Source organism: Thermobia domestica, chromosome 10 (genome assembly GCF_964235325.1).
Source record: "Thermobia domestica chromosome 10, izTheDome1.hap1.1, whole genome shotgun sequence".
In the NCBI taxonomy this organism is placed as follows: domain Eukaryota; kingdom Metazoa; phylum Arthropoda; class Insecta; order Zygentoma; family Lepismatidae; genus Thermobia; species Thermobia domestica.
This window is the reverse complement of record NC_137463.1, coordinates 14,332,073-14,344,995: the sequence shown is the minus strand read 5'-3', so window position 1 is coordinate 14,344,995 and position 12,923 is coordinate 14,332,073. Positions and strand designations below refer to the sequence as shown.

The window sequence follows — 12,923 nt, the reverse complement described above, 5'->3', positions numbered from 1 at the left end:
CCTAGCTTTCTTATATAATACAAAAATTAGATCAACATGTTGAAGTACAAGAATCGTGAACAAGAAAAGAATCAATCCATGATGACGTTATGGGCTAACCCTCTTAAGTACTCAACAAATTCAACATTATCAAAATTATTTACAATTTTTCTGATTCTGTCATCGGTCTTTATGTATTTCTGTCTCTTCACCCCGCACCATTATTTCAAACACCAAATCTCTTTTCCTTTGCGTTCTCCTGAGAGCTTCGATGAGTCTCCAGATCGAAGGATGGTTCACCTGCAACGTGCGGTGAGTAGCTTCTACCACATTAAGTATCGAAAGTTAAGGTTATCGATTTAAATATCGAAGATTAAACAAAACAATTGAAGTGTTTCGATTGGCTGTTTATCATGAACAACGTGTTCTGATTGGTCCTAGAGAGCAAATCAAAGCTTACTTTGCTTTCCCGTCTTTCACAACTTTTAGTAAGACAGGATGGTGCAGCAAATGCAAATTTAAAAGATAAAACTACATGATTTTTATTTAAATATTTTTTTATTTAATTTAGATGAATAAATAAGATAGAGATAGAAAATAGATAAATAAGGTGAGATAAAGATAGAAGTGTAGGAAATGTATATATATCTTGATTCGCGTTTCGTTTTCAGTGCCTAGCTTACTTTATATGTCGTAAATTGTCATTTTTACCATGTACTTCACGCCCAAACGTCCTGTCCCGTTTTAAGAAGAGTGAACGTAAAATCCGAACGACGTAAACACTCTACAAAGCAACTTTAGCATAATCCAGTTCCTAGATTTCATCAAAAGTGAAAGTCATATTTGTAAAAATCAAAATCATATATATAGTTGAGAGAAAAATGACACAAATCCATTCTGACGCTTCGATGCTATGTGGATTCATATATGGATGCTTCTCTCTCAACAAGCAGTTTATACAGGATAATTAGTAAAAATGAAATGAAATCTATGAGTTTTACGTTCCACGGTTATGCTAAGGAGACGGTGATTATGAGTAATGAATAAAATGGTGGAATGAAGAAAGTGGGAGAACCCCGAGGAAACCCACGAGCACGGTGTTTGTCCACCACAAAGTCCACACAGCGCGAACTGGGATCGAGCCAGGGACCCCAAGCACCGGAGATGAACGCTCTACCACTGAGCCACCGCGCCCCCACAGGATAGTTTTGAGATATGAGAGAATTAAGCCGACATTTGCAACGTTTGCAATGTAAGTCTTATGTCTTTGTTTTATTGGTTTGTTTCTTTCAGAAGTGTATCTCAATTGATGGTCTCCTCAAGGCTTACCTTAAGTATTCATTTGCAAAAGTTTATTCTTCAAGTAATATTGTATTTAACATTTGAAATAACTGTTTCAATCATGCACACTATTAGAAAGGTGCACTTTGCTTTACTCTGTTTTATTTAACCACATTTTACTTAGTTTTTGCTTTACTATACCAGGGTGTCTACTGAATTTCATTTTCAAAATTCCAGTATATTTAGTATAAGTATCAGCAAAATTCCTGTACCTAGTACAGTGATTTTTTAAAAAAGTTCTTTAGGAATAATCACACTCTTGATGATTTCTGGTTTTAATTGTTTTACCATCAAAAGAATATTTTATTTTTAATAAATTTAGTTAATCTTGATTTTTTTAAATACAATGAATTTTTAACATTTTTAAAGGGCTTCACAACTCCCCTCACAGCCCTCCACTCCACCCATTGCTTTAAATGTCTAATTACAAAATGTATACAACTCTTGCTTTGGAAAAATTTACAATCTTAATGGATACAAAATTGTTTCTAAGACTATTAAAACAATTACAAAAAAAATATTGTTGACATATTACCAGTTTCATGATTTTTCCAGTATGTGGATCAAAATTCAAGTATATTTCCAGTATTTTTAGTATCAACATTAAATTCCAGTATAATTCAAGTATTTCCAGTATCAGTAGACACCCTGTATACTCTTCTCTCTACAGGGTGTCTACTAAAATTCAAAAATGAAATTTTCGTGACGTTTTCTTTCCCAAACCATAAAATTTAGTAACATTTTCACGAGCGAACTTGGTGCAGATTAGGCCGAATTTTCATGCATGCGATAGAAGTGTACTTTGCTTGCGATTTGGTAGCGTCTAAAGCCGACCACAGACATTTTTGGTGGTGAACTTTGACGTTTTATAGAACAACATTTTCCAGTCTATACTTTTATTTGTACAGATTTAAAAAAAAAAAAAAAAAAAAAAAAAGAAAAAAAAATCGTGACCCAAAAGCTAAATTTCGTGCCTTTTCCTTGACTTTCGTGACCGATAGAAACTCTGTTCTGCATACAGACATTTAAGTCTGCAATTTGTTATGAAATCAAATATTTTTTTTAATAAATCATGATCATTGAATTTGTATTCTTTTATAAATCTGCTTAGAACATAGGTCCTTTCAGGGCTTATTATAAGGTAATGTATACTACTAGTACTACTACTGAAAGATATGCTTTCGCTATCAATATCAATCTATTATTACTAAAGAACTCTTTAAAGGCAACTCAATAAAAGCATACCACACCTGTAAGTAGAATCTTTTTAATTCAATTATGTAAAGAACAACATATAAGAATTTCATAGTGCGTGAAGGTCTTCCTCCATGACAGACTTCATTTATTCAATTCAAAATTCTGTAAATTTATTGTATCAATGGCTTAATTAATTCAATGTAACATCATGTATATTAGTATATAACATAAATAGATACAAGCATCTCACCTAAATTCTTTTACTACCGAGAAATCTATAACCTATTTTACTTCTCTCTCAAAAGTAATGTTTCAAATTTTGAATATTAACATGGTAATTTAAGGAATTATCTATCAAACTTTAAGTTCTATTCTCTATTATTTTGTGAGTAACGAAGAAATCGCCATGTTTTTGAAGTTACGAAACACTACGGACCCCTCGCACCAGAGGTCACCGCTCTACCGCTGAGATATGACGCCTCCTTATTTCGTAAGAAAGAGAATGTACAAATGCTGACCCAGCATATTTTTCTAGTTACATCTATTGGTTTGTAGAACCACTTGGCTAATTGGTCAGTAACAAAACAATTTTAGTAAGAAGTGTCAGTGTAAACAGCTTGAAGAGCTGCTGTATATATATATATAGTCTCCTTTAGCCCAGCCGACATAACCGTGGGACATAAAACAAAGATTTCATTACATTGTTTAAAATTTACCTTCTTAAGTACTTTTACAGATAAGAGTAAAATAATTCTACTTACAAAGAAGTTAAAACTCTTTATTATTCGCTCCAGTTCCTCGGAAGATAAATTTCCAACTAAGGATGACTGTTCCAGCATTTTCGATCGTTGTTCTGCTGCCTCTTGTCCCATCACATCCGGTTTCATTTGAGGGATATCATCTCTTGATACAGGTTTTCCGCTTCTTTTTTGATTTAACAATCTATTCAGAAGATCCCACTGACCGCAACATCTGCATTGTTGACACACAAAGTACCCTTGAAGACAAAAGGGTAATATATATATATACATATATAAGCATTGTTAATTGCAACTATAGGATACATATACTGGATAAAAGAAGATAAAGAGACTTTGCCTTTCATCAGGGAAGCAAAAACTTCTCCAAACAGTTTGCATGCTCTCTGACAACGTTTTAAATGTAGTTCTTTTAATGTATTATCTTAGTGCGGTAATATGGATCTTGGCCAATAATTAGTTTTTGGAACAGGGCTACAAAATCTTTGAACGGCCCCTAAATCGAGTTTTCGTATTTTCTACGCAATAAGCACATCATACTGAGTTAACTGATAGCTTGGATTTGGCTACACTATATGTAGTTCTCCAGAGGTAAGCCCTACACGAAAATTGTTGTTGAAGTACATTGGATCTTTTGGGCCAATTAGACCACCGGCCACAGAATTTTTGAACGGCCCCTAAATCGAGTTTTCGTATTTTCTACGTAAGCACACCATCTTGAGTTAACTGATAGTTTGGGTTTGGCTACACTACATGTAATTCTATAGATATAAGGCGTACAAGAAAATTTTTGATTGAAATATATTGGATCTTTTGATAAAATAAAAAACTCCGCCATTGCCGGTCCCAAGCCCGGATGAGAAAGGAGGAGGGTTAGGCATTAATTCCCTGTAAAACAAGTCTACAGACCAACAGTCAGTCAAAGGTGAGCGTGAGCACCTAAAGAAGGCAACCCCTTCATCACGATAGGATACTACGGGCTGATAACTCGTATGTCCGAAATCGTCAACCATCAAAAGAACAGGGAAACAGAGAGCCGGTTTGGACGATCTGATAACAACAAGGCGAGGATTAGGATATACGAGAATTGGAACCTGGAATGTTCAAGGATTAACAGGCAAAGAACAAGAACTAACAGCAGAAGCAAAGGAGCTAAAAATGAAAATTATAGGAATAACCGAAACCAAAAAGAAAGGACAAGGTATAGAAACCATAGGGAATGGGTATACTTTATTTTACTCAGGAGTATCAAAATTCGAAAGAGCAAGAAGAGGAGTAGGTTGTATAGTACAACAGGACATTATAAGCAGAATACAAGACTGGGAGTTTGTGAACGAAAACATAATGACACTCACAATCATATTAGATCAGGAAGAAGATAGACGAGAAAAAATAGTTATAGGGTACGGACCAAGTGAAGATGCTCCAGTAGAACAGAAAGAAGTATTTTGGCACACATTACAACAAACAATAGACAACAGCAACCTATCAACAATAGTAATTGGAGATTTCAATGGAAGAGTTGGGAGAAACTATAAGAACTATAATGGGCTACTAGGGCAATATGGTGAAACAATACAAAACGACAACGGAACAAGAATCCTCGAGTTTTGCGTCGAAAACAACCTCGTAATAACCACTACAAAATTTAAACACAAAAATATCCATCTGTATACAAGAGAAGAACCATCAAAGAAAGAGAAGTCTATAATAGATTACATATTAGTGCCTAGAGAAAACTGGAAAGAAATCAAGGATGTAAGAGTTATGAGAGGACCAGAAATAGGGAGCGATCATTATCTTTTAGCAATGGAATTAATAGTTACTAGAGAAGAAACAAGAAAACCAGCCATTAGAAAAAGGAAAGTTACAGAGAAAATAAAGATTAAGAAATTGTCAGAAGAAGACTCTAGAAGAGCATACACACAAGAAACAGAAGTATTCGAAAGGTTACTACAAGAAGAAGAAATAGAGGACGTAGAAAAACTTTGGGAGCAATTTAAAACAACAATCATAAATAAGGCAGTGCAGGTATGCGGGAAATCCAAAATTGGGGAATCACAAATTAAAAGAACAGCATGGTGGAATGAAGAAATTCAAAAGGAAGTCAGAGAGAAGAACAAAAGATGGAAAAACTATCTATCAACGAAAACGGATAACGACTATGAGAGATACAAAGAACAGAGAAAAAAGGTTAAGGATCTAGTAATAACTTCGGGAAAAGGTTACACAAAAATTATCAAGGAAACGTAAAGTTATTCTATGGTACACTAAAATCAATGAGAAAAGAACAAAAAGAGCCAATAATTAAAAGAATATATGATAAAGAAGGGAAAGTATTGCTTAAGGAAGATGAGATAATAAAAAGATGGGGAGAATACTTCGAAGAAACACTGAAAGAGAAGGAGGAAACAATACAAGAGAGAAATAGGAGAGTCGAAAATATAAAGCAAAAGTTAAGGAAATATGCGCATAGAGGAACCGAAAAACTGTCACAAGAAGACGACAGACACAAAGCAGAAGAGACGGAAAATAACATCCAACAGGAAGAATTGGAAAGGGCAATAAAGAAAATTAAAGCCGGAAGAGCATCAGGACATGATGGAATCGCTCCAGAAATGATAAAGTATTTAGTTACGTTTGGCAGAAAAATACTGGTAAAGTTATTTAACTTGATTTGGAAGAAGGAACAAGTACCCAGTGATTGGGAAATCGCAGTTATAAGAAAGGAGACAACAAAGACTGCAATAACTTTAGAGGGATTTCGCTCCTGAGTACAGTAGCTAAAATCTTTGCTAAGGAAGGACATCGATCCGCAATTGGAAGATTCTCAAAGTGGATTTAGACCAAACAGAAGCACACAAGATCAAATATTTTCGCTGAGACAAATCATAGAAAAAGGAATAAATCAAAATAAAGAAATCCATCTCTGCTTCATAGATCTAACGAAAGCATTTGATACCGTCAGAAGAGAAGAAATATGGAAAAGAATCAAAAACAGGAATGTAAATAGTAAGTTAGCACATGTAATTCAGAGTTATTATAGGCAAACAAGGAACTACGTAAGGACATGTAATGAAACATCAAAAGAATTTTACACTACATCAGGAGTAAGACAAGGCTGTGTACTCAGCCCTATTTTGTTCAACCTTGTACTAGATGACGTTATGAAGGAATGCTGCAAGAACAACAAATGGTATGAAGTAGGTTTCTGGAAAATGAAACCAATAAAAATCGCAGAATTAGCACTTGCAGACGATGTAGTTCTAATAGACAAATCAGAAGAAAATTTGAATTATAACTTAAAGTTGTGGGAAGAGCACTTGAAAAAGAGAAATTTAAAAATAAACATAGGCAAAACAAAATCGATGATAATTGCTAAAGAAGATAAAAAGCACCACATCAAAATCAGAAATGAAACAATAGAACAAATGGATAACTTCAAATACCTAGGAACCTGGATAAATAAAGAAGGAAACTAGACAAAGAAATCTCTAACAGAGTAGCAGCTGCAGGAAGATGTTTTAATGGGTTAAAGACACAGCTCCTGAACAGAAAGGAAGTAACAAAAAGAACAAAAACAACAGTATTCAAAGCGATATATAAGCCAATATTAACATATTCTTGTGAGTCTTGGACCTTGAGTACAAACCAACAAAAGAAATTACAAGCAACGGAAATGAGATTTCTGCGAAAAATAGAGGGTAAAACCAGAAGAGACAAGATAAGGAATGTAAAAATAAGAGAAATGCTTAAAATAGCTCCATTGGAAGATGAAATACGGAAGATAAAGTTGAGATGGTTTGGTCATTTAACAAGAAGGATGAAAAGAGAATAGTGAAACAAGTATACGAGGCAAAAGTTATAGGAAAGAAACCAAAAGGAAGACCGAGGAAAACACGGCTGGAAGATATTCGAGAACTCGCAAAGAACAAGAAGGTTTCAGGAAGACGGTGCAGACAACAGCACTAAACAGAGACGATTGGAAAGCTCTCTGGAAACCCCTCTACATTGGAAGGTAGAAGAGGACGGCTTAAGTAAGTAAGATTAAATAAAAAAAAAAAGTTTGCAAAGAATAATATTACTAAGGGGTTTTCGTTTCCTTTGCGACCCAAACTTTCGTACAAACTACAAAAAATAGCAAATAAGTATGATTTTAACGTAGCACTTAACCCACAGATGAAATCAGAAAATTATTTTACAAGATACAAAAAAGGTTACTATGTGTACAATCTTAAGGATACACATACATATTAAGCAAATTGCAATTCTAAATAAACTTATATTGATATGACAATAAGACATAAGACAACGAGAATAAAAGAAAATATAACAGAGTGCAAGGATCAAGATCTCGCAGTTTCAGGACTATAAACACATATGGCTGCCTCTAAACATCAAATGGCTGCATATGGCTGCATATGGCTACGGACGCCATCAAAAAGGTAGCACAATTACTCTATAAGATGCCTCCACAGTAGAAAATTATGCCAATAGACTTTACTAGAACTATGGGAACAGAATTAAATCTCGAGCAAGGAACTCTAGACAAGAACTGGAATTATATGGTCAACTTAAGGAAAGCACAACTTTGGTTAATAACTTTCTAAACTAAACTAACAACTTCCTATTTCCTTCTTTTTTTCCACATCATACTGAAAAAAATGTGTCACTAATTTTTCAGTGCAAGAAACGAATACACCACAATAATTTGCTACTATGAATTACAATGGCGAGTATAAAAAATCGTTATTTTTCTTAATAATTTGTGAATATATTTTTACAAACTATGTCAGAATTTTGAAGTGAAGCACGGTTGGTTAGTTTAAACCAAGAGGGATTACTCACGTGTTTTTTTTTTTTTTTTTAACCGAAACAAAAAAAATTAAGAGTAAAAATGCCACACATCGTGTGAAATTTCCTCATATTTCAAACAGTCTGGAAGAGTATTTCCCAATCTGTGCTCCGCAGACCTACCCGGGGGCGAGAGACTGAAAAGGAATCCGGAAGACACTTTACTTTCATTAAACTTTGTTATTGTATTGCTGACACCTGGGATATTTGTAATGTACATTACCTACGTTTCAACCAATTAAAATAATAGAATACCACCAAGATAAAAGAAGAAATAACAAATTACCAATCCAGGTTGAAAAACGCATCAATCACCCATCACATTAGGTGGACGTTTAATTCATAATATTAGGTCTATCTGATATGAAGGGATTCCTTTTTGAATATCTTCATTTATAAGAATATTGTATTACCGTAAATAACATGCGAAATAGAATTTTTTAAGAAACATTTTTTATTTCATGAGAGGCCATGGAAATTTAACAGTCGCTACAAAGGGTCCGCGACATCAGAAAGATTGGGAAAGGCTTATCCAGATCTTCTATCATCTATTATATAAAACTGAAAGTGACTATGTTCAACACTTCATAGCTCTTGAACCATAAGACCGATCTCGATCAAATTTGTCACATAGATTACGTTCGGGCTTTCGATGGTTTTTTATCATTTCACTTTGACGGTGCAACGCAGGGGAGGGAGAGATATTTAAATATGATCGATATTAGTGTTAAATACATAGTTTTCGGGGTCGCTGAGATGAACAGTGACACTTCCGATGCCATTTAAATCTAAATTCAGCCCGCATTGGTACTTTATGTACAAAATGAAACGTATTCTCCCCGTGCGAAGAACAAGCAATCTACAGTACACTATAAACTCAGGAAGTATGAGTATAAATATTCCATTAAAATCAAAAGTATTTCCTGCATGTTCATATATATATATATACGAATGACTGAGAACCTGTGAACTAAAATCATTCGTATCCTTATTCACTACTTTTACTGATATGTAAATTTGATTAAGTTGTTGTATTTCTGACTCATTGAACTAACTTAAACTAAATTAGATTATAAAATTGTCCATTTATTTTAATAACGTGTATAACTTTGTGCAGTGATTTCAGTTGTGATAATCAGCGCCTTCTTTAGCCTAACCGGCATAATCGTGGGACGTAAAAGATTTCATTTTTTTCAGTTGTGCAGTCATGTGTCATTTTATCCTTCTGACATGACTGCTGAAATATTCACAAGTATGTAAGACCATACAACGTATTTCTATAGATGAGTCAGTAGATTCGCCGCCTTTGTAATCAAAGGAATCCGTGTTTGAGCCCACATGAAAGATCATTTCTCTCAAGTGCAAACCGAGTAGTGGTTCGGATTCCACTTCAAGCTTAAGGTTACCAGATCTTTCAGAGAAAGAACGAAGATCTTAAGATTTTTAGGGAAAACCACAGAAGATATGTGGCACTGAGAATTTACACATAACAAACATAATATGGTCTACATTGTAACGCAGGATAATTTTGATTAGAAAGTGGGCCGGCGATTAACTATACGGATCCACATATTTGTAAAATTCACAGAACAATTTTGTAATATTTTAATATATAAAAGTATAAATCAGAGATGCAAATAAGCAACAAAATTTTACTAGCCCACGAAAAAAGCTACTAGCCTACATCCCACAACAGAAATCATTTACTTACCTTCGGTAAGGTATTAAATACTCGCCCGCAGCGATGAACCACTCGCCCCGGGAGCGTGGTTATTTGCATCCCTGGTATAAATACTTGTAATTTAAATGTGTTGTGTTCTTATTTGTGAGATGCGTATCTACGCAGAAATACATTAATGAAAGTCTAACCTGTTAAACACGGATACCAAGGTACCATTAACCATAGTATGCAAAGTGAGATGAAGTATCTGAAGTCAGTGTAAACTCATTACGCGCAACAATAAAAGCGTCCGAAAGTTAAAGGATACAAATATTTGTGATATTTACGTACGTAGTGTGTTATGTTATATTAAAACACAAATGTGAAAATTATAAAAACATATCGCCATATTTCCTTCAGTTCCTTGGTAACGTACAAATACATAATTCAACACAGAAGGTAAGTATTCTTATGCCATATGGGTTACGGTCTTTAGCGCTATTTTCGTATATTTGTAATCCCACCGTCGCTAACGCGCCTTCCTCCCTACGGATGCATCTTGCACTCCTGCTCTGACTCGGTTACGTAGTAATCGTGTATTGTAATGGCCACCTAGCACAGATTGGTTTGTACTTTTTACACAAGCCAGCCTAAAGTAAATATGCACCGAAGAAGGCAAGTACAGGCCCCAAAAATGATTGTTTAAAGTAGAAATAGTTCATTCACCGAGGAAAAAGTACATATTCTGTGAATTTAAGTACGAGACTGGCAACAAATCTGCATTACAAAAACATTAACATTCCTCATATAGGAGTCCTGGTATAGACTCTTCTCTGACCAATAATGTAATTCCTGACCGGTAGACATCCCTGAAACTAGCAATTCAACTCACTTTTGCACTTAAATTTGGGTGTTATTTAGTTTCTTTCCCAAATCATTTGGTAATGAGTCCGGCGTCCGGAGAAGCAGACGCGTCAGCGAGTGGGTACACAAATGAAATTAGCGCAAAACATAGTATATAGCATAGAACACTTACATTATGTGTGGATTTGGAGAATATACTAAATCCCACCCTTAAATTTAAGCTTAATAAACTACCATTAACTTACCGGTTGTTTTATTTATGAACAATTTTTTCGATGAATCAGTAGGACTTTCGCTACAAAGAAAACACTGGGCTTTCAGACATGAATATCCTTCCTCGACGCTTACACCACTGTCCCTCAATGTTCTCTTCATAAGAGTAACTGACACCGAAGGTATTTCTGAAGAATCAACAGAATGAACATAAGAACGCTTCTGTAGATGAACGTACGCAAACGTCCTTGATCTACTATTCATTAATGAAAGACAAGTACAATATCCTAGATTTCTAAATTGAGATTTCAGTATTATTTTCACAATTGAAAAACTTCTTCCCATTTTGAGGAAAATGGACTATGGTAAAGCAAAAATTCTTGCAACAAGATATTGTCAAAACCACGTTTGAAAGAGCATTTTCCATACAAAATTTGGAAACAGCATGAATTAGGTTAAGTAAGATACTACAAGGGTTCAAAACTTAAATAATCAGTCATATTTGAAACATTAGAATTAATTAAACAAAACCAAATGCATTATTTTTTGCTTGCATTACTAGCACCACCACCAAGATTCTTCGCTTCAAATTCTCCTTTGTTATGAAAACAAATCCTCGTGCATCGCCGCCACACGAAACAAATGAATTATTATAATACAACATAAGGGATACCAGCTCCTTACTAAAATATATCCCTGAATCTAACAAGTAATCATATTATTATTGGCCTCATTCCGTAGGAATCTATACAAAATTCTAAGGATCAGAACACCCAAACGATTGAAAATATTATCAGCAATAATTGTTAGACAGGCTATTTTGGTGTGGATGCTTTTAGCACGTGGTACTCAATCTAGCGCAAGTGAAGTGACTACTATCCATTTCATAAAGATAGGCCCCTGACTTCGCGGTGCTGCCGTGACGTCCAGTCAAAACTTATATTTCATTGTCATACCTCGTTGGAATTGCTGGAATGTTGTCTTTTCAATACTTAAGATATAAAAATTTTCTTTGTACTATGTAGTGAGAAAAAAATAAAAATTAATGAAAAAGTGCGTATTTTTTCGTACTTTTTTGGTAGATCAATGCTTATAGAGCTATATCTCAGAAAAGAGAACACGTGAAATAATTTCCTGTGTACAGTATGTAGATGCATCCATTAACTGTAAGATGTGAAAAGTTCAATTTTCATCACTTGATATTTTTTGTGTAATTAAAACAAATGTACGACGCTCTGATCTCCTTTACCATGGTAGGTAGAGAAACGTACAAAACACTGTTCGAAAATTTGGAAGTCTAGTGTTCCAAATATTTGGAACTATAAACAAAAAAGGGTTTAGTTGGTAGAGTATTTATTTTAAAAAAAAAATGTTTACTTCAACATATTCTCTGCGTTAAGCGGTGAGCCATGTTGCAACCAAATCTTTAAATTCCCCGCGCTTATATGAAGAAACAGCATACAGTAAATGGAAGTGCGGCAACGCTGTCGTGCACTGTTGTCGCGTTCAGGAAGCTTGTAGCGCGAAGCCTACTTCATAAGAATGTAATAGGAAAAGTATTTATTATAACCTTTCACAACATCATAAAAATATTAATGCATGCACACTTATGTCCAAAATTATTGTCGCATGTCTATAAATATGTTATTGTAGGAATATAATTTGATAACGAAGTCGCCTGGTATTTCTTATAATGTTAGTATGTGTATAATCGGCAAAGACATGTATGTGGCAAATTTCATGTCAAAAGAGCAGTAAATAAGAACAATAAAACGAAACTAAAATTTTCTTATCCATTTAGGAACATTTTCTTTTACTCATGCTAATTTTCGTATTCTTTTCCTATGAAATTTACAAATATACATTTCCCGACTCTACATATAGTATCAGTATTAAAAGTACCCTGCAAAATCATTATCAAATTATATTCTTACAAGAAGATAGTTATAGATATGCGACAATAATTTTGGACATGAGTGTACACATCTCAATGTAATCGAAATAAAACGTTGAAGAAACACATCCAAAAACTCATCTCTTAATCTACTTACTTCATT

At 34.3% G+C, this 12,923-nt stretch overlaps 1 protein-coding gene across 4 annotated transcripts in view; it reads right to left on the bottom strand.

Moving 5' to 3' along the window:
• The window catches only part of mtDNA-helicase (mitochondrial DNA helicase), a 50,736-nt gene extending 39,317 nt beyond the window's left edge, over positions 1 to 11,419 (bottom strand). For all 4 annotated transcript variants that reach the window (XM_081727727.1, XM_081727728.1, XM_081727730.1 and 1 more), the window contains exons 1-2: positions 10,899 to 11,419; positions 3,279 to 3,514 (exon numbers count right to left, since the gene is read on the bottom strand). In XM_081727727.1, coding sequence (XP_081583853.1) covers positions 3,279 to 3,514; positions 10,899 to 11,211 — 549 coding nt within the window. In that variant the 5' untranslated portion in view covers positions 11,212 to 11,419. The remainder of the gene's footprint in view (positions 1 to 3,278; positions 3,515 to 10,898) is intronic.
• Between the last annotated feature and the right edge of the window lie 1,504 nt (positions 11,420 to 12,923).